This window comes from Bufo bufo, chromosome 5 (genome assembly GCF_905171765.1).
Source record: "Bufo bufo chromosome 5, aBufBuf1.1, whole genome shotgun sequence".
NCBI lineage: Eukaryota > Metazoa > Chordata > Amphibia > Anura > Bufonidae > Bufo > Bufo bufo.
This window is the reverse complement of record NC_053393.1, coordinates 205,886,459-205,909,757: the sequence shown is the minus strand read 5'-3', so window position 1 is coordinate 205,909,757 and position 23,299 is coordinate 205,886,459. Positions and strand designations below refer to the sequence as shown.

At 47.1% G+C, this 23,299-nt stretch overlaps 1 protein-coding gene across 1 annotated transcript in view; it reads left to right on the top strand.

Annotated features, from left to right (window-relative positions):
- Positions 1-20,341, top strand: part of TMEM108 (transmembrane protein 108) — a 312,590-nt gene extending 292,249 nt beyond the window's left edge. The window contains exons 5-6 of the mRNA XM_040433339.1: positions 18,708-18,862; positions 19,893-20,341. Coding sequence (XP_040289273.1) covers positions 18,708-18,862; positions 19,893-20,015 — 278 coding nt within the window. The 3' untranslated portion in view covers positions 20,016-20,341. The remainder of the gene's footprint in view (positions 1-18,707; positions 18,863-19,892) is intronic.
- Positions 20,342-23,299: the final 2,958 nt, after the last annotated feature.

Here is a 23,299-nt window from a genome sequence, read left to right as displayed (position 1 = left end):
ATCATGCGGACATCTGAATGGAGCTTTACAGGGGGGTGATCAGGGAGTCTATATGGGGTGATCACCACAGTCATTGATCATGCCCCTGTAAGGCTTCATTCAGACGTCCGGATGCGTTTTGCGGATCCGATCCATCTATCAGTGCATCCGTAAAAATCATGCGGACATCTGAATGGAGCTTTACAGGGGGGTAATCAATGACAGGGGGGTAATCAATGACAGGGGGGTGATCAGGGAGTCTATATGGGGTGATCACCACAGTCATTGATCATGCCCCTGTAAGGCTTCATTCAGACGTCCGGATGCGTTTTGCGGATCCGATCCATCTATCAGTGCATCCGTAAAAATCATGCGGACATCTGAATGGAGCTTTACAGGGGGGTAATCAATGACAGGGGGGTGATCACCACAGTCATTGATCATGCCCCTGTAAGGCTTCATTCAGACGACCGGATGCGTTTTGCGGATCCGATCCATGTATCAGTGCATCCGTAAAAATCATGCGGACATCTGAATGGAGCTTTACAGGGGGGTAATCAATGACAGGGGGGTAATCAATGACAGGGGGGTGATCAGGGAGTCTATATGGGGTGATCACCATAGTCATTGATCACGCCCCTGTAAGGCTTCATTCAGACGTCCGGATGCGTTTTGCGGATCCGATCCATCTATCAGTGGATCCGTAAAAATCATGCGGACGTCTGAATGGAGCTTTACAGGGGGTTGATCAATGACAGGGGGGTAATCAATGACAGGGGGGTGATCAGGGAGTCTATATGGGGTGATCAGGGGTGATTAGGGGTGATCAGGGGCTAATAAGGGGTTAATAAGTGACGGGGGGGGGTGTAGTGTAGTGTAGTGGTGCTTGGTGCTACTTTACTGAGCTACCTGTGTCCTCTGGTGGTCGATCCAAACAAAGGGGACCACCAGAGGACCAGGTAGCAGGTATATTAGACGCTGTTATCAAAACAGCGTCTAATATACCTGTTAGGGGTTAAAAAAAACACATCTCCAGCCTGCCAGCGAACGATCGCCGCTGGCAGGCTGGAGATCAACTCTCTTACCTTCCGTTCCTGTGAGCGCGCGCGCCTGTGTGCGCGCGTTCACAGGAAGTCTCGCGTCTCGCGAGATGACGCGTATATGCGTGACTGTGCGCAGCGCTGCCACCTCCGGAACGCGATCCTGTGTTAGGCGGTCCGGAGGTGGTTAAAGGGGTTGTCCTGGCTTTGTATGAGCGCTGCCTTCTCTGCTTTGTTTACCTGCTCATCGCTGCAAATGCTAGGCCGAGCAGGTGAACAGAGCAGAGAAAGCTAGAGGTGGGACGAATCCAATTTTTTTCGAATCCGAATCCGAAAAGGTTCTCGAATATATCGAATCTTTCTAATCTCGAATCCTACGAATCCTGTACATAATTGTGTGAACGCACGGTGTAAGAAACAAAGTCAGACTCCGTCAGTTTGCCTGAACCTCCACCTCCCAGTCATGGTCGCACCCTATATGACTGCGATGACCCCTGCTATGACCCCTGCTCCTATCCCTACAGAACATACAGGGTAATACAGCCCCATACCTCTTACATCCAGTGACGTCTCTTGTAGATGTTCTCTTTCCTCATCTTCTCCTTTCAGACCTTCAGACCAGACCACCATTTTTCAGCCATTTTTCGTCTCTGCAGCTTGACAAAAAAAAAATCTTAGTTTACTACTTTTCCATCATCCTCCCATCTTCTGGACAAATCATCCTAACACCCCCAATACTGTGCCGCTGTGCTCCTCAATACTATACTGCAGAAACAGATAATACTGCTGATAATACTAGTACCACACAGAGCCCCCCATATAAAATACCCCTTCTTTGTGGCCTCAGTAGATGCCCCCATAGTCAGGGCCGGCGCTACCATAGAGGCAAGGGGGGCAATTGCCCCCGGGCCCCCGACTCCTTAGGGGCCCCCAGCGCCGGCCCGGCCGCAACTACTATTATATCTATAATTCTATTGTGTGCCTGTGTGGCGCCGTGCCGCAGTAATGTAATTAAAACTGGGCTGGAGCCTGGAGGCTGCGCTGCGCTGCTTGTCTCTTTAAGAGATCCGAGACTGGAGCAGCGGCATGCACAGCACAGGCAAGGCAGGCACGTCTAGCTGACGTATGTTATGTTGCCACAGGCTCCGCCCCCCCTGCCCCGAGCAGAGAACTTGTATTGAAGGAGATGCAAAGCAGTGGCGTACCTACCATAGGCAGACCACGCAGCTGCTATGGGACCCGTGAGGAAGGGGGTCCCCCAGTGGAGGAGAGTCCCCCCCCATCTATCTTCCTAACTTTCTCCCGTCTGCTAGCCCCGCCTCCTAGCTCCGCCTCCCGCCTCCTAGCTCCGCCTCCCGCCTGATTCCTCTGGATTGCCACAAGCCTACCAGTAATGAAGTGACGACTTGTAGGTGAGGACTGTGCAGAGGTGTATGTGTGGAGGGAGGGGGGTCACTCAGCTTTCCCAGGCTATTCCTCTGCACATATGCCATTCAGAACAGGAGGAAAGCTGGGTGCTATTATGTAATGTGACTCAGCTTTCCTGATGTCCTGTATGGCACAAGTGCAGAGGTAGGAGAAGATATGAGGGGAGGTGGGAGTTGTGTTAGGCTACTTTCACACCTGCGTTCGGGGTTCCGCTTGTGAGCTCCGTTTGAAGGGTCTCACAAGCGGCCCCGAACGCATCCGTACGGCCCCAATGCATTCTGAGTGGACGCGGATCCGCTGAGAATGCATCCGTCTGCCAGCGTTCGGGTGTCCGCCTGGCCGTGCGGAGGCAAGCGGATCCGTCCTGACTTACAATGTAAGTCAATGGGGACGGATCCGTTTGAAGATGACACAATATGGCTGAATTTCAAACAGATCCGTCCCCCATTGACTTTCAATGTAAAGTCTGGACGGATCCGTCTGACTAACTTTCACACTTAGATTTTTTTCTGAAATACAATGCAGACGGATCCGTTCTGAACGGATCCCATCGTCTGCATTATAGGAGCGGATCCGTCTGTGCAGACATCAGACGGACCCGATCTGAACGCAAGTGTGAAAGTAGCCCTTATACTCAGCTTTCTCAGACTATTCTCATGTCTCTCCACATGTGCCATGCAGGACAGCAGAAAAGCTGAGTGCTATTACATCATGTAATGTCACTCAGATTTCCTGCTATCCTGCAAGGCATAAATGCAGATAATAAGAACATGGAAAGGCAGAGGGGAGGGGGTCACCCAGCTTTCCCAGAGACTCCTGTCTCTGCACATGTGTCATGCAGGATAGCAAGTAGAGATGAGCGAACTTCTGTTTTAAGTTCGGCGTCTAAAGTTCGGCTTCCGGTTAGCGGAGGATCCCGATATGGATTCCGAATTCCGTTGTGGTCCGTGGTAGCGGAATCAATAATGACCATTATTGATTCCGCTACCACAGACCACAACGGAATTCGGAATCCATATCGGGATCCTCCGCTAACCGGAAGCCGAACTTTAGACGCCGAACTTAAAACAGAAGTTCGCTCATCTCTAATAGTAAGTAATGTCAGTGTCTCCCAGCTGTCCTGCATGACACAGGGGATGGGGGAGGGGGGGCACTCACTTCCTCACACTTTTCTCATGTCTCTGCGCATGTGCAATGCTGGACAGTAGGAAAGTTGGGTGGTATTACATCATGTAATGCCCCAGATTCTTGTCAATATATGCTGAACACCGCCGGGAGCCAGGGTTGGCGGGGCATACTGGCACTGGGACGGGTGAGATGGTGCCTGGGATGGATAGATCCGACCCAGTTTAATCAACCAACCTACCAGTAACTGGTTGATTAAAATGGATCGGGATCCATCCCAGTCTGGTAGGTTAGTTGATTAAACTGGGTCGGATCCATCCCAGGCACCATCTCACCCGTGCCAGTGTACTAGCCCGCCCTGGTTCTGTTTGGAGTCAGTTGGACTGGAGAAATGTGCATTTAGGGGGATTTTTATTTGTACATCTTGCTTTGCCACTTGCATTTGTTTACAATAAGGGACGTTAAAGTCAGCAAGTGTCATGTGGGGGGGGGGGGGCCCTTATTGTTTTCCGCCCCAGGGCCCCATTTCACCTAGAACCGGCCCTGCCCATAGTGCCCCCCAATAATGTGCCAATAAGAAGTGGCCCCACAGTGCCATCCAATAATGTGCCAGTAAGTGTCCCCATAGATGCCCCCCTAATCATGTGCCAGTATCAAGTGCGGAGTGCCTCTCTCCTCCCCCATGTGCCGGTATCATAGTGCCATCTCCCCCCCAATGTGCCCGTATCATAGTGCCACCTCCCCCCATAATGTGCCCGTATCATAGTGCCACCTCCCCCCATAATGTGCCCGTATCATAGTGCCACCTCCCCCCATAATGTGCCCGTATCATAGTGCCATCTCCCCCCATAATGTGCCCGTATCATAGTGCCTCCCCCCAATGTGCCAGTAGTATCATAGTGCCTCTCACCTCTCCCCCTGGCATTCACAGATCCCCCCATCCTATAACAGTGCCATCCACAGACCCCCCCACCCCATAACAGTGCCATCCACAGACCCCCATCCTATAACAGTGCCATCCACAGACCCCCCACCCCATAACAGTGCCATCCACAGACCCCCCCATCCTATAACAGTGCCATCCACAGACCCCCCATCCTATAACAGTGCTATCCACAGACCCCCCATCCTATAACAGTGCCATCCACAGAGCCCCCATCCTATAACAGTGCCATCCACAGAGCCCCCATCCTATAACAGTGCCATCCACAGACCCAGCCCACCCCATAACAGTGCCATCCACAGACTCAGTCCACCCCATAACAGTGCCATCCACAGACCCAGCCCACCCCATAACAGTGCCATCCACAGACCCAGCCCACCCCATAACAGTGCCATCCACAGACCCAGCCCACCCCATAACAGTGCCATCCACAGACCCAGCCCACCCCATAACAGTGCCATCCACAGACCCAGCCCACCCCATAACAGTGCCATCCACAGACCTAGCCCACCCCATAACAGTGCCATCCACAGACCCCCCCACCCCATAACAGTGCCATCCACAGACCCCCCACCCCATAACAGTGCCATCCACAGACCCCCCCACCCCATAACAGTGCCATCCACAGACCCAGCCCACCCCATAACAGTGCCATCCACAGACCCCCCCACCCCATAACAGTGCCATCCACAGACCCCCCCCATCCTATAACAGTGCCATCCACAGACCCCCCCATCCTATAATAGTGCCATCCACAGACCCCCCCCCACCCTATAATAGTGCCATCCACAGACCCCCCCCACCCTATAACAGTGCCATCCACAGACCCCCCCACCCTATAACAGTGCCATCCACAGACCCACCCCCCACCCCTTAACAGTGCCATCCACAGACCCCCCCATTGCCGCTCCAGTAGTTATAAAATGTGTAATTCTGATTAATAATCATGCTGCCCCCTCTGTCTGTAGTATAACATTCAATGAATCTTACTTACAGGGCTACTGCTATCGTAATTCAGGACGGCCGGGCATCCTCCCATCTTCTGGACAAATCATCCTAACACCCCCAATACTGTGCCGCTGTGCTTCCCAATACTATACTGCAGAAACAGATAATACCCCTGATAATACTAGTACCACACAGAGCCCCCCATATAAAATACCCCTTCTTTGTGGCCTCAGTAGATGCCCCCATAGTGCCCCCCAATAATGTGCCAGTAAGTGTCCCCATAGATGCCCCCCTAATCATGTGCCAGTATCAAGTGCGGAGTGCCTCTCTCCTCCCCCATGTGCCGGTATCATAGTGCCATCTCCCCCCCAATGTGCCCGTATCATAGTGCCACCTCCCCCCATAATGTGCCCGTATCATAGTGCCATCTCCCCCCATAATGTGCCCGTATCATAGTGCCTCCCCCCAATGTGCCAGTAGTATCATAGTGCCTCTCACCTCTCCCCCTGGCATTCACAGATCCCCCCATCCTATAACAGTGCCATCCACAGACCCCCCCACCCCATAACAGTGCCATCCACAGACCCCCCCATCCTATAACAGTGCCATCCACAGACCCCCATCCTATAACAGTGCCATCCACAGACCCCCCATCCTATAACAGTGCCATCCACAGAGCCCCCATCCTATAACAGTGCCATCCACAGACCCAGCCCACCCCATAACAGTGCCATCCACAGACCCAGTCCACCCCATAACAGTGCCATCCACAGACCCAGCCCACCCCATAACAGTGCCATCCACAGACCCAGCCCACCCCATAACAGTGCCATCCACAGACCCAGCCCACCCCATAACAGTGCCATCCACAGACCCAGCCCACCCCATAACAGTGCCATCCACAGACCTAGCCCACCCCATAACAGTGCCATCCACAGACCCCCCCCCACCCCATAACAGTGCCATCCACAGACCCCCCACCTTATAACAGTGCCATCCACAGACCCAGCCCACCCCATAACAGTGCCATCCACAGACCCCCCCACCCCATAACAGTGCCATCCACAGACCCCCCCATCCTATAACAGTGCCATCCACAGACCCCCCCATCCTATAACAGTGCCATCCACAGACCCCCCCACCCTATAATAGTGCCATCCACAGACCCCCCCCACCCTATAACAGTGCCATCCACAGACCCCCCCCACCCTATAACAGTGCCATCCACAGACCCCCCATTGCCGCTCCAGTAGTTATAAAATGTGTAATTCGGATTAATAATCATGCTGCCCCCTCTGTCTGTAGTATAACATTCAATGAATCTTACTTACAGGGCTACTGCTATCGTAATTCAGGACGGCCGGGCAGACGAGCGGCAGCGTCACTGACTGACGTCACCTGTTTGCGCCGCCTGCTTTATGAATGAAGCAGGCAGCGCAAGCAGGTGACGTCAGTCAGTGACGCTGCTGCTCGTCTGCCCGGCCGTCCTGAATTACGAAAGCAGTAGCAGCAGGTGGCGCAAGCAGGTGACGTCAGTCAGTGACGCTGCCGCTCGTCTGCCCGGCCGTCCTGAATTACGATAGCAGTAGCCCTGTAAGTAAGATTCATTGAATGTTATACTACAGACAGAGGGGGCAGCATGATTATTAATCAGAATTACACATTGTATAACTGTACTGGAGCGGAGGGGCCGGAGCACAGTGAACGCACCGGCCCCCAGTTCCGCCTCCCAGTCCCTCCCACCGGATTCGTTGGATTCGTTTCAGGCAAATTACGTCGGGATTCGAGTCCACGAATCCCACGAATCCAGCAAGATTCGAGGGATTCGTGGATTCGACGAATCCCCCGTCCCATCACTAGAGAAAGCAGCTCTCATATGAGCGCTGCCCTCTCTTCAAACAGCTGATCAGCGGGGGTGCTGGGGGTCCCTGCCAATCTGATATTGATGACCTATCCTGAGGATAGGTCATCAGTAGTAAAAAGAGGACAACCCCTTTAACAGTAGGACTGGAGGAAAGTGGTTAGGTTGAGAAATTGGCATGGGGGGCGTTTCAATTTTGCTTTGGGCAGCAGAAAAGCTAGGTGCACCAGCGTTGAGTGAAGGGGGGCCCAAGCTGAGCTCTTGCACCAGGGCCCATGAGCCTTTAGCTACGCCCCTGGACCCATCGATGCAGCACTAGCAGCCAGGTTAGTTGTCAAGATTTTAAAAGATCAGAGGAACAAGTTTCTAGACCCCCCCCCCCCAAAAAAAAATATGCAAAAAACTAAATAAATATATATATATATATATATATATATATAATGTATATTGGAGATAGCATATCAATATGACAACTTTTCTAACATGACAGGCTTTCATACAGTGTTTCAGCTCTTTGCCTATTAGTATACCCACCAAATAAATAGTCAGAAATCAGTTCTACACAATGAGAAGTGATTACAATGCATGTACATCCTTTCTGATCGGAGTCATCTGTTTCCCAATAGCGACCACAGGATCTTAGGTGCTTGACTGAGTATAGGGAAAGGCCTTTCACACCATATTGTGCTGTTTGTACATGCTCTTGCTCTCTGGTATCAGTCAGTGCAGGAACAGCCAAATTAAATCTATGTGGGCTGTAGGTCCTGATATGGACCTTGGATTAGTTAGTGGATACCCCTACAAATCACCATCACTGTAAGTAATGGCGCGATGCAATTTAATCATCTGTACAGCTCTATACAGACAGGTCCTATGAGAACACTGCATTTTTCTCCACAGGTTCCCTTCATTGATTATATGTTGTGTGACATAGCAACGGGTTTTGTTTGGGAAGGCAGGTATTTTCCTCCCAACATGGGCGGCTGGGCTGATTTCCAGCCAGGTGAGATCAAATACCGGACCGGAGTTTAAGTGCTGGTCCGGGTTTTGGCAGCACCTGGCTGTCCTTTAAATAGGCAGCTGGGCTCAGAATCGAGGTCTCTGTTTTGGGATCTGAGGCATGGTGCCGTGCTAGAGGGCTGAGAGCTGCATGTGGGGAAACAGGCCCCCTAAAGCCTGTTGTGGACCGCTGAAAAAACCTGCTAACAAGGTGAACGAACACTAAGACTGAAAAATGTTGCTTTTGTTTTTTCCTCCTGTGTGAATAAACACAGAAGTTTTGTTTTTCAAACTGTTTCTTTTGCCTCTGTTCTGCGTCCGCTTACCCTGCCTAGCAGAGTGAATCCCCACAGTTGCTTCTTTTATCATTGAAAGGTTAACTACCTCCTTTTTGACAGTGGAGGGTGTCCGGCAGCCTGTGCATCCATAAATCTTATTCCCTTGTCTTTTCTACTCCAAGAAATGGCAAGTGCATGAATGTTTCTAGTATAATAAGAGGAGCAATAAAAGGCCCTGTAACAGCGGCTGCTGTGCGCCGCTGTTCCCCTGCTTACCGGGCATCGGTGATCTGCTGACAGTGCTTCCCATTCACCACTGCAGTCCTGGGCTCTGTCTCTGTAGGTACTGTTGTTATGGGATCTGCTCCAATTTCCTCTCACCCCTGACCACAGCATGCTTGCTGCATGTTCCCCGCAGCACTTCCTTAAGGGCCGGCGCGCGTCACCCTGTGCTTTATGGGTTAGGTCATGTGACCTCGCGGTCACCGCCAGTTCTATGAGAAGGTCTGGCAGATGTTCTTCTCTACCTCTTGCATGACGTTCTTTGTTTTGGTTTCACTTTCTCATCTCCTTTCCTTCTCCCATGTGTCACCTATATAGACAAATTTTCTCCCTTTATATTCCCTCCCATACTGCCTCACTTTGCGGTTTATACAACTCCCTGGATGAGGTGTTCACTGCTGGAGGCTGCTGCTGTTTGCTCAGATAAGTCCTTTCCTTTATTTGTGTTTCCTTGCTGGCTTGATTCTAGGTGACCCTGACTCCGTCCATATTAAGTGCAGGGAGCCGGTGATCGTGTCCCCTTACTATTATAGGGTTTTCAGGTGTCACACAGTCTTAGGTACGTGGGCATGCAATCGTCTACCATCGAGACCCTTGCATGGGCATAGCAGTCAGGGAGAGAGCTCTTAGGGTTTTATAGGGCTCACCCATATGCTCTTTAGTTTAGGATCAAGCCAGTCGGATGTTTATTTATGAGTTCCAGCTATCTGCAACATCATCCGTGACACTCGCTGACCAATCCTAGCCCTCATGCACATATATAAGTGGCTCAGCCCCCTTCCCAGATGCCTCAGTGCCAAGGTCCTTGTGTCCTGCTAAGGTTTCTAATATCTGCTTGTGTTCCTGACTCGTACTTGTATTCCTGGACTGTGCTACCTGTTTGATCCCTGCCTGCTTGCCTTGATTCTCCTGTTGCCGATCCAGATTGCCTGACCTGTGCCGCCTGCCCTGACCTATTGCCTGTTGGAATTCGCCTCTGCCTCATCCTTCGGTCCTGCACTGTTGCTCCTGGTTATGACTCAGACTGCTGACAATCCCTGTACCTCTGGTACCTTGCTTACGTACCTCCTGGTCTGCCTGGACCAGCTGCCTCATGTGCCAATCCTCCTCAAGAGGTAGCGACCTGGTGTTCCCCTCAGGAAAGTCTATCCCGACCATTAGGGGTACTGTGAAGATTGAGGGGTTCACTTAGACAACGCCCTTAGTGGAGGTAGGACATGTGGCACAGTGGGTTCACACCCGCTGGTTCGTGACAGGCCTTTCCTCTGCTAGTGGATTTAGGGGTATAACTGAAGGCCTAGTGCAAAATTAACCCTGGTGCAAAAAGTCAGCTTGGAACCCCACAAAGCATAAATCCCCGCACTGTCCACAAAGATAACCCCTGCAATCTGCAGAGGTCCATAGCCACCCACGCTTATTACCAGAAATGTGCATCAGTGATTGCTTTCCCTAGTTTTATTGGGGTATCTGCTTGTAACATTAGGGTAGAACAGTGAAAGACCTTACCATTCTCTTTATTCTGTATAAAATAATACCATTCCCGGTACTGCTATGACCTGCAGTCTGACCTCCAGATTAATCCAACGGCTGCTGTGCCAGCCAGAAGTAAGGTTGTCTGTGCAGGTCTATAAGAGCTTAACCCTTAGAGATGTTATAAATGTGGGTCTAAAAAAAATTTCAAGTACTTCTTTAACTAAGGCTTAGAACTTAACTTACATGCACTAAGACTTATCGAACGACATGCTGCAAATTATCATGTAACTGTGCCACCATACCCATTTGGCTATGAAACAACATTAAAGGGACCATGAGAGGGACAAAAGGTACAGTAGTTGGCATGTGCACACTGCCATGCTGTGTGATGCAGCAGTCTGATTCATTAATTTTATTGGCTTGCTTAAAAATGTGCATTGCCAATTATAGTTTGGCAGGGCAACTAGCAGCCATATCAGTATTACTGTGGTGATGGGGCCACACTGGCTTAGGAGCCCCAGTTGCTACTTTGGCCCCTATAACTATGCCACTGAGTGTATTCTATCTTTCGAAAATATGCTTACATTGTTATGGGAAAATAAATATCGTATTATAGTAATGTAAATGATTTAGATTTTAAACTATTAAGTACCATTTCCAATATATCAATATGCTATATTCTATAAAATATTACCAAACAAATCTTGACTTCTTCACTGTATTGTAAAGATATCATCAGATTTATGCATCTCTGTCATGAATTTGCTTTATGAAACATTAAAATGTATGATGGTAAGAAGAGAGAGTAACGGTGGGGGTGATTGTACAGTGACTATGGCAACCTGATTAAATGTAGAATAATGGCAGAAGTAAATAATAGAAACCTATTAGTCAGATGCACCGCAGCACATTTATTTCATTAGTTGTGCTGATGTCAGAAAACACAGACAACATGCAGGGTATGCAGGCAGGGAAAACGTCAGCAAAACCCACAGATAAAAAGATTGACCTAGAGTTGGCACTACTGATTGGTACTACTAAAAAGTTGTACTATAATAGCACTAATGATAAATATAGTTCACTGCACATAGCACATGTGGGAAAATGCATTATTTGCAATAAAAAAATATGAAATGGCTCTAAGGGTATGTTCTGCTCCATCACAGATGCCGTTAAAAATACTAAACAAAATAGAGCAGCTTGTTGCGCTATTTTGTCTGATAAAGTGCCATCTTCCGTGATGGAAACCCATCGAATTCCATTATAGGCGATGAACTGTTTCTCCTGTTCCCAACATAGATTTACTGCATGTTCTGGCAACCACCACTTGGGGGAGCAAAGTAAAAATTAATTATTTACAGCTTCTTGATATTAATGGGAACTGTATAAACCCTGATGCACTGAGCTCCCCCTAGTGGTGGCTGCAGGCAGTCAGTTTTATAATATACTGTGTAAAGGGAAGCAGATTTATAAGTGTATTTATGCCAGTTGTCTGATGCATATCTGAAGTGACCTGAATGGGAAACGAGCATGGGAGAAGGAGTATTGCCTATGGTGGTGGTTGTAGTACTCACGTGTTCACGGTAGCTTTCTCCACCCTGGCACTTCCTGGGGCCATGCAGTGACAGGAGGGTGCACCCTTTCTTCCCTTAGAGTCCACCCTGGAGTTGAGGCTCCTGTCTGGTGGTAGTTGGGTGGTTTTTCTGGGCTCAAAGCAGCAGTGCAAATGCAGGGCCAGAGGATGAATGGTGATGCCAATATGGCATCAATAAAAATAAATAAAAAAAATTGTCTTTCTTTACTGGATTGATGATAGGAGTAGTAATACAGACAGCAGCAAAAGGCACAGTTCCAAAATAGAGTCTCCTCATAATAGCAGTGTTTGGGCAGCAGGAATGATGGTAGTTGTAGTACTCCCTGTCTCTTTCTCTAAAAACACTTTCTAATGTCTCCAAAATAACTACAGCCATGTGCAGTGGCCCGGGAGGAGCAGGAGTGGAGGATGTGAGTGGTAGTGGTTCTGGCTGTTACAGTCAATTACAGTGGCTTTCCTCACTCCATTGCTCCCGAGGGTCATGCAGTGAAAGGAGGGTGTACTTTTTCTTCCCCCGGGGCACACTCTCTGATGTTAGGGCTTCTGCCTGATGGTAGTTTGAGTGCCCATGATGTTGAGTGTTTGGATGTGGCAGAATAAACTCTTCTCATTACTGAACTGCAAAATAGGAGCTGTCATCAAAGCACAGTTCCAACTGTACACCGTGCTATTCTTTCCAGATAACTATGTATAGATTTAGGCAAGGATAGGAATCATGGCCCTCTTCCCTTTCTATCTGTCTCAAGTCTCTTTCTGCAATCATATCCTGCAATGGTGGTTGTAATGTCCACTGCAGGATATAGGGGTTAAGAGATACGACTGTCTAGGTTATGTCCAGATGTGAAGGGTGTGTTAATAGTGATCCTCACCGCAGTAAAGTCCTAAAACTTTTGGTAGCAGGTTACTGGCTCCAGTGCTCAGCCATGCAAACTGTAGACTCCCTAGTTATCTCTTTTGTCTTACCCCTCTCCTTCTGTTGATTATACATAGATCAGTGAGTCTCTGTAGCTTTTTGAGCCTAAGAGGGAGCACAAGTTACAGTTTCCTCTCCATTCCAAACTCTCCCTGTAACTGACTAGAGCTAGGGGTGGAGCCAGTCCACACCTAACCTCGTACAAGAGCTGAGCCAGGATTGTTAACCCTGACTGTGCCATCCATATATGGTTATACTGGGTGCAATACATAGTATGACATAACATTACATTACATAAAAAATGAACAATTTGCAGATACCCCCTTGCTCCGGGGCGCTGCACATGCAATTCAATTTTTATCAGCTCCTTCTGCAGTTCCTTGACTGAGGGATGCAGAACTACAGTAAGATACGGATGGCCAGTATGGTAGGTCCCAGAGACCTTTCCACAGCAGCAAAGTCTTTTATGGCATAAACAAGGGGATACCTTATTGACATTATCTTGCATGGCCTGGACTGTTCTGGACCTTCTATAAAGTATGGTCTCTTCAGAGGTACACTGGTAGTAGAGTTGCTCCTTTGGCAGCTGTAGTCTCAGAGACAGAGGTTCTCTAGACTTGTGGCCTGATCTTCAGGAACTTTCTCATACACATCTTTCCTGTAGCTCTGATCAGACTAGACTCCTTTCTGCTAACTAACAAGGGGGTGGGCTAAGTCCATCACTCTGGCAACCTAAACAGTCTACCAATGTTAAGCATCTATGTATTGCACACAATGCATAAAGAATTAAATGCTTCAACAATAAATCATAACTTTTAACTTAACTACATTAAATTAACTTTAATTAACATTAATTAACTGTTGGCAATAGTTAACCCTTTGCAGTAGACCTCTCGGTTACTGCATATACATTAGGAAATATGGTGTTCAGAATGAGCATCAACTTTACGAAAAACCTGTTCCATTTTTCTGACATAAAAGTTGGATAAAATGGGTGAGGTGGAGGGTGACTTTTTGATTTTTTTAATAATAATTTTCTTCCAATTAAGAAAAAAAATTGTAAATACATCAGAAATCTGGGAGGTCATGTTTTGCGTTCTGCATTGCCTGGGAGTATTTGACGCAGGCATATTTAGAAACTGGATGGGAAAGTTTTGCTATGGGGCCCTGTGATATAGGTCCATCATATAATTCTGTCCATCTGTACATCATAGGGTTCTCTTTGTATACAATATACAAATCTGGTCCTGCACATTTTCCCTCTTCTGTCTCCTGCTTGGTTCTAGTTTATATTATTGCTCCAATGATGTAGATACAGGTAAGAAGTCTAATTCACCATATAAGACTCATGGAATGGATGGGCCCAAAGCTGATTTTCTTCACCCTCCTCTGTTTAGTTTGCTGTTTGAGTTCATCATCATGCAAAAAGATTCCCATAAATTTTATTCTTAGTGGTTAAACTGATTCAGAAACAAGAATGTACTCCTAATTTAGCTCTGGGGCCTCACTGATTATGGTCATTGTAGTACTGAAATAGATTTGAGCAAGTAAGAGGAGATCATCTTCTAGAAATTTGCAAACAAAATATTATCTGATTGTAGCATGTCAAGGAAGAAGGAAGAATATTGAAGCAAAGCTTCCAAACCCAATTGTAGAGAAAAATGGCAAAGAAACACTTTGTCAAACAAGGAGTTCAGACCAAAGGTAGAAATAGTGCAGATTGTTAAAAACAAGGTGGGTAATACTCACTGTACTCAAGAGGAGGAGATAGAAGATAAACTCAAGACACTTGTTCCCCACACCTCTCATGCCAAGAAAGCCCCTTGACAGAAGTCCCGCAGCTGTCTGGACAGATGGATAGTAAGAATGACCTATTAGTACTCCCCTGATAATAGTACTGCCCTTTAGTACCCCTCAAAATAGTATTGCACCCATAGCGACCCTTCACAATAATGCTGCCTCCTCAGAGTAGTGCTTCCCCCTTATATTAGTGCAGCTCCCTTACAATAGTGCTGCCCATGTAGTTTTAATAACATAAAAACAAAAAATTATAATACTCGCCTAGCCCTATTTCCCCGATAAACAGAACACATCATCCTTGGCCTGTGCTCTCGGCTAAGCATCACGCCTGCCTGCTGGGGTCAGAGAGCAAAGGCCAGGGAATAGTGAATCAGGGAGATGCCTAATCCCTGCTTCACCATTGTATTCAACAGGGGCATTGATATGGCCTCAAAAGATTTGAGAACAATCCCTAGTACTAAAGGCATATTTGGATGGATATTCAGAACATCATACATACAGGAGAATACAGCACTATATGCCTCATTAATGTAGACATTCTTTTTCCTCATCTTTTCCATTCGGCACAGAAAACACACAATGATTTCTTTCAGCCATGTCTTGTCTCTGCAGAGTTTGACACACAGACATCTTAGGTTCCTCAGTTTTCTATCATCCTCCTTCTCTTAGTGTCCCAATAGTGTTATCCAACTGCTACCCCCAATATTGTGCCCGTTGTGCTCTTCAATGCCCCCAAATACTATATTTATGAAATATTAGTACCCCCTGCAGTGATAATGCCCTTCAACAGTACTCTTATTAGTAATAGTGCCCTCCACATTGTGCTCAATAATAGTATTGCCCACAAAGATCACAAATTATTATTAGGGCCCCTAAAGTGCTCCCAGTAGTAAAAAAAAAAAAAAAAAGGCTTCTCCATAAGGCCACCTATAGAGCCCCCAGTAGTTATAATGCCCCTTATAGTATTCCCAGTAGTTATAATGCTCCCTCTAATATCCCCAGGAGATATAATGCTCCCTATAGTGCCCCCAGTAGATATAATGATACCCATAGTTCCTCCAAAAGATATAATGCTCCATAGTGTGCCTCCAGTAGTGAAAAAAGGTCCCTCCTTAAGGCTCCTTGTAGAGCCCCCAGTAGTTATAATGCCCCTTAGGCCTCCTGCACACGAACGTATTTTTTTGCGGTCCGCAAAAACGGGTCCCGTTTTTCCGTGATCCGTGACCGTTTTTTCGTCCGTGGGTCTTCCTTGATTTTTGGAGGATCCACGGACATGAAAAAAAAGTCGTTTTGGTGTCCGCCTGGCCGTGCGGAGCCAAACGGATCCGTCCTGAATTACAATGCAAGTCAATGGGGACGGATCCGTTTGACGTTGACACAATATGGTGCCATTTCAAACGGATCCGTCCCCATTGACTTTCAATGTAAAGTCTGGAGTCCCTTTTATACCATCGGATCGGAGTTTTCTCCAATCCGATGGTATATTTTAACTTGAAGCGTCCCTATCACCATGGGAACGCCTCTATGTTAGAATATACTGTCGGATATGAGTTAGATCGTGAAACCTCATTTCCGACAGTATATTCTAACACAGAGGCGTTCCCATGGTGATGGGGACGCTTCTAGTTAGAATATACTACAAACTGTGTACATGATTGCCCCCTGCTGCCTAGCAGCATCCGATCTCTTACAGGGGGCCGTGATCAGCACAATTAACCCCTCAAGTGCCGCACCTGAAGGGGTTAATTGTACTATCATATCCCCCTGTAAGAGATCAGGGCTGCCAGGCAGCAGGGGGCAGACCCCCCCCCCTCCCCAGTTTGAATATCATTGGTGGCGAGTGCGCCCCCCCCCCCCCCTTCCTCCCTTTATTGTAATAATTCGTTGGTGGCACAGTGTGCGGCCCCCCCCTTCCTCCCTCTATTGTAATAAATCGTTGGTGGCACAGTGTGCGCCCCCCCGCCCCCCCCCCCTTCCTCCCTCTATTGTAATAAATCGTTGGTGGCACAGTGTGCGCCCCCCATCGGCCCCCCCCCTCCCTCTATAGCATTAACAACATTGGTGGCCAGTGTGCGGCCTCCCATCTCCCCCCCCCCCCCCCCCCCCCCCGATCATTGGTGGCAGCGGGTTACTAGCAATAGTACAATAGTAAAAGATTCATACTTACCTGGGAGCTGCGATGTTCGTGTCCGGCCGGGAGCTCCTCCTACTGGTAAGTGACAGTTCATTTAGCAATGCGCCGCACAGACCTGAGGCTGTCAGTTACCAGTAGGTGGAGCTCCCGGCCGGACACGAACATCGCAGCAGCCGGTAAGTATGAATCTTCTACTATTGTACTATTGCTATGTAACCATGGCAACCAGGACTGTAGTAGCGTCCTGGTTGCCATGGTTACCGATCGGAGCCCCAGCGATTAAACTGGGACTCCGATCGGAACTCCGCTGCCACCAATGATGATGGGGGGGGGGAAAGATGGGAGGCCGCACACTGGCCACCAATGTTGTTAATGCTATAGAGGGATGGGGGGCGCACACTGTGCCACCAACGAATAATTACAATAGAGGGGGGGGGGGGGGGGGGCCGCACTGGCCATCAATGATATTCAAACTGGGGAGGGGGGGGTCTGCCCCCTGCTGCCTGGCAGCCCTGATCTCTTACAGGGGGATATGATAGTACAATTAACCCTTTCAGGTGCCGCACCTGAAGGGGTTAATTGTGCTGATCACGGCCCCCTGTAAGAGATCAGGGCTGCCAGGCAGCAGGGGGCAGTCTTGTACACAGTTTGTAGTGTATTCTAACTAGAAGCGTCCCCATCACCATGGGAACGCTTCTGTGTTAGAATATACTGTCGGTTCTGAGTTTTCACGAAGTGAAAACTCAGCTTTGAAAAAGCTTTATGCAGACGGATCTTCGGATCCGTCTGTATAAAAACTAACCTACGGCCACGGATCACAGACACGGATGCCAATCTTGTGTGCATCCGTGTTCTTTCACGGACCCATTGACTTGAATGGGTCCGTGAACCGTTGGCCGTGAAAAAAATAGGACAGGTCTTATTTTTTTCACGGCCATGAAACACGGATCACGGATGCGGCTGCAAAACGGTGCATTTTCTGTTTTTTTCACGGACCCATTGAAAGTCAATGGGTCCGCGAAAAAAAACGGAAAACGGCACAACGGCCACGGGTGCACACAACGGTCGTGTGCAGGAGGCCTTATAGTGCCCCCAGTAGACATACTGTAGTATAAAAATAATAATATCTAGACACTACCCATCTGTGGAGTCTTTGGAGGGGAAAGGACCTTTGAGATGATGATCATATGATATGCACAACCAATTGTATCTCAAAGGTCCTTTACGCTCTCCTACACATATCTAGGGGTCACTGTATTGCACGTTTTTGCCGTTAATTACTGTAAAAACCACAATTCAACTCTGAATTCACGACAGCTGAGGCTTGAGTCATATGACCTGCCGCTGGTGGGCCCGGTGCATGTGCGCGGTTCACCCTATTGTTACAGCGGCCCCGCTTACTGCTATAGCCTTGGCCAAATTCTGCCGAATGCCAGAATGCATTCCGTTCCAGTTTGTTGCATTCCCATGCCAGACAAAAAAACGTTGCAAGCAATTTTTTGTGTGCGGAATGGGAAACTGAACATGCCCATTGACTTACAATGGTTTTAGTTCCGGAATCTGCATTTTCATCTTTGATATAATACAACCGGATCCATTATAAACGGATGCAGCCGGTTGTATTATTCAAACGGATGCATTTTACTGTCGTTTAGAGATCCCATGCCGGATCTCAAAACCAGACAGCAAAAACATATATGTGAAAGTAGCCTAACCTGCCTAGTGGGCTAAGATGCACCAAAATTATCATCTGGTAATAGGAAGTTTTCTAAAAAAAAAAGGTAATAAATAAAATAAATGAAACAGATAATAGATTTTATATTTAATATACCATATGTAAACCTCATCTTATGTGTAGTGCATTTTTCCAATAGACAACCTGTAACCTTTATGTCATGTTTTATTTGTAGCTGTCTTACTGACTGTGTGCTGCATGAGACGGAAAAAGAAGGCTTCTAATCCTGAGAATAATTTAAGTTACTGGAATAATGCAATTACAATGGACTATTTCAACAAGCATGCTGTGGAGTTACCACGAGAGATCCAATCTCTGGAGACATCAGAGGTAATGCACTAGATAGGACACCCCACTCTGTTCTTGATGTTTAGTTAGGCTCCATTCACACTTCCGCAAATGGGTCGACATCCGTTCCGCAATTTTGCGGAACGGGTGCGGATCCATTCATTTTCTATGGGGACGTAATGGATGCGGACAGCACACAGTGTGCTGTCAGCATCCGCATTTGCAGAGCGTGGCCCCGATCTTCAGGTCCGCAGCTCCGCAAAAGATAGAACATGTCCTATTCTTGTCCGCAGCTTGGGGTGTCGGGCGGGTGTGTTGCGGATCCGCAATTTGTGGGTCCGCAACACACCACAGACGTGTGAATGGAGCCTTATGGGGCTATACATATTTTAAAGGGAATCTTTCATCAGGAAATTCCTTGTTAAACCAATGCCTTATAGGACTAACTCAGTAGAATGTAATGATAACTTTCACTTAGCAATCCGCTGCTTCGTTCTGGAGAAAAAGCACTTTTAATCAATATGCAAATGAGCAGTCAAGTGCATCAAGACAGGCCCAAGTCACTCTGTGCATCTTTGCTCCTCCTGTTTCCTCTGCCTTCCCTTCCTTTTCCTGGAAGTGGCTGTCAGGGAAAGCAGATCGAAAAAGTCTTAATAAATTACTGCTATAATGTGTAACACTTAGGAGTGATTTAGCATCTTCTTGAAGTAAAAGTTCTTATGGGGGCAAATAAACTCCATGAACTTTTATATGAAATAAGTAGCTTTTATTCAGGTTTAAAAAGAATGATCAGCCTAGCGCACACATTACTAAGGTCCTTCTTCAGCACTTTTGCACTCACCAAGCTCAATCACGTGCTTTGTGGGTGGGACCACCTCTCTGTCTCCAATGGGTTCACAGCTGACCTGCTCCCTGTAAGATACAAAAAGCAATTCCCTGCTGTGAGCTATGGTCTGGGACCTTTACAAACTTGTTTACTTAAAGCATGTTTTTGGGGACATGGCCCATTGATATTTTTTTATATAATTATTTTTATCTTTTCATAATGACCACTCCATTTCCTTTCCCTTAGGACCATCTTTCAGAACCACGATCCCCAGCCAATGGTGATTACCGAAACAGTGGAATGGTTCTTGTCAATCCATTTTGTCAGGAAACTCTTTTTTCAGGACATGAGCAAGTTTCTGAAATCTGATGATGAGTGAAGATATGATTGATACTGAGTTTTAAATTCAGAACATAAAGCAGCTTTGAATCAAATGGACAACTGGTAACCAAACATTAAAGACAGGGAAAGCTCTGTTTCTTGATCTACAGTAGAAACTGGTTTAACGTTTAGTTTGATTTAGTTGAACTTACAGCCATCCTTCCAATGTACCCTAAACCAGACCATACATCCATCCTATATCATATGAATATGCTTTGTGTACCCCCTTCTCCTCCAATAACTACTATGTTTTCAGCTTGTTTTCCTAAGAATTGTCATCTTTTTACAATTGTGGTAAGACTTTACAGAATAATCGTTGGCTTTATAAATAAAGTTATTTATATGTAAAACTGTGTTGTTGTTTTTTTGTTAATAAAATATAAATAGAATACATATTTTTTGTTATTTAGCTTACATACTTTTCTGTTTTATTTGCTTTTGCATTCACCACTCAATGAAACTACAAACATACAAAGTTCCACCTCAACTATATTTATGTTGCCCATACTTGTCTGTTTTAGTATTTCCCACTTTTTTCCTGCTAGAAACGTATCTATAAAACCACATGGCAGAGTCCAGTTACTCTAAAACATGTTTATTTTCTTTCCCAGTATTACAGGGTCTATCATGCTTTCTCTGCTTCAAACTATCTGCAAAGCAGCATCTTCTAGAAATATGGCCAGTATGACAATATGTATAACATTTAGCTGAACAGTATTTTCTTTGACTTTCATTACCCTGAGATTTGCAATATATTTTGCAATATGGACCAAGCCACCACATCTGAAACAGGCCTTTACCTTTTTGCCTCTTAAACGGGTTTTCCAGGTTGACCTATCCTCTGCATGACCTTTCCAGAGGAAACTCCCAGGAAACCCCTTTAAATCTGTTCCATTTTGTTTTGTACTTGCTCTCATTACTCTTAGTTTTCTGTCTCATATGTTCTGGACCAGAATTGAGAACAATACATCAGTGACCCCTACTTTAAGACCCTACCGCAAACCCAGAACTCTCTTGCCCCAGATATCTTTAATGTAAGCAAACTACCTTGCAAACTTTGCATCATATACCAATTTGTCCAAGTAAAACGCCCCATCAAATGTACTTTCTCAGCATCACCCAGATAATGATAATGCCTCTGCAACAGGCCCTGTTTGAGAAGGGGAATGGTGGATGAGAACACAGAAGTGGTAAAAGTGGCAGATGGCGGCGCTACTCATGGTGGCAGCAGTCCTGCTACAGAGCTCCCCTGGGCTGTACAATGAAGAGGGGGCGCACCTGTTTCCCCCTGGGCACACCTCAGTTATGGTCGCCTGCTTGTTGGAAGGTGGGGGTACACTTGGTGTAGATATTTGTGAGGTGCAAGACAGGAAACAGCAGAGGATGGGATGTAGAGGGTAGTGTCGTTCAACATATAACAAGTCTTTACTGAAAAAACTGTTTTTCCACATACATCCACAGACAATGTAGACACAGGGGAACATATATTAAGACCGTTGATTGATACAACAGTCTTAATCCCTCTGCGCTGCCGGTGGATGCGCCAAAGCTATGTAGAGGCGCAGGTGCCTCTTTGGCTCTTGCTTTCGCAGGCCGTGCGACATGCTTTCATCTATGCCAGCCCTCTTGCTGGTGTAGTTTAAGACCATTTGCCACACCATAAAATGGTTTGGAAAATGATGAATGAGATGCATTCATGCCACGCCCCCTTTTCCACCACTTCACAAAAGTGGCGTGAGCGGGATAAAGTCATAGATTTTGTCACAAATCTGTGACCAAAATACGACAAAGTGGCTTATAAGAAATAATAAATGACCACATTAGGGTCTGGGCTGAATCAGGAGGGTTGTCTCCATGTACCTTATGAAGATACACACTTATATCAGTCGATTCTACACTCTGATCCAGCCTGAGGATGCAGTGCTCACAAACCTTTTTACAATGCCTACTGCGGAGTGTAGATCCTTAGTCAGACTAATAATATGTCCCTCTGGGATGGTTGGTTTGAGGCTATTTAAACTCAGCCAAGGGTTGTAGAGTCCAGTAGCCAAAACATAAGCGGTACCTCCGCAGACTCTTCCCTTGCACCTTTTAGTTTGGCTGCTCAACCTCTGGAGTAATATTCTTTGTCCTCATTCAGTCTGGTAACTTCCTTGGAGTTCCTTTCTGGGCCAAAATCCTGACTGTAGATGCTCACAGGACTTAGGCTCCTGCAGGCTGCTCACACTGCCTCATCTACTTACTGACTGTTAGCACATAGGAAGGAGCCAAACCCCAAAGGGTAGGGCCCGACCCTTCCCAGCGATGGTTGCCTAGGATCTGGGTTTAACTCTGTTGTTCAGCCAGGAGTTACATACAATTCACATAACATAGTATTACATGAAATATACAATATCCTATTATTAGCAGTGCTCACTAGGTCACTGCACCTCCACTTTCCCAAAAAGTTTTTAATTATGTTTATCTTTGGACCATTCAGCCTCCAAACATTTTATATCAAGCAGGTCTTTCGTTTGATGGAGTATTAACTGCATTGTGGGTATTTCAGGCCGAAGCTAGCGTTGCAAAAGGCAACTCTTGGTGACCAAAAAACTGAATAAAACAGGGAGAGAAAAATATGCATTATCCTCATCATCATAATGGAAAAGAAACAACTGGAGACTCAGGAGGATCGTCTTGTTTCACATTTTTAAAAATATCTGACCGGGGGCGTGGCTAGGCCACCGAGGAAGATGGCCGCATAGTGTTTGAGCTCCTGCACCACGCGACTAGACAGCAGCATTCCCTCTTACCTCCTAGGCTCCTTCTGAACCGAACTGGCTGGAAGCCAACTAGGAAACATGGGGGGGAAAAAGCAGAAACTTCCAAAGCTGAACAACAACCTGGAGCATTATTTTGAGAAGGAGCAGGCGCCGTAAAGATGGCGCCGACACCAGCAGCCAAGCGACCTCTCCCGCCTCCGGATGGAGCATCTCTCTGGTGGAGATTCCAGCAACTATTTCCCCTATCCAAGACTAGAGATGAGCGAATTGAAGCTGACGAAGTGGAATTTTATCCGAATTTCAGGAAAAATTCGATTCGCAACGAATGCGAATTTCCTTGCGCTTCGTGGTAACGAATCGCAATTAATCCTAAAATGGCGGCTACACATGTGAGGACTGAGGACATGGGGCAAGGAACTCTGGGAAGGCGGGATCACCCAGATTGACATGCATGCATGCAGCCAATCAGCAGCCAGCCAGCCCTGTGATGTCACAGCCCTATAAATACAG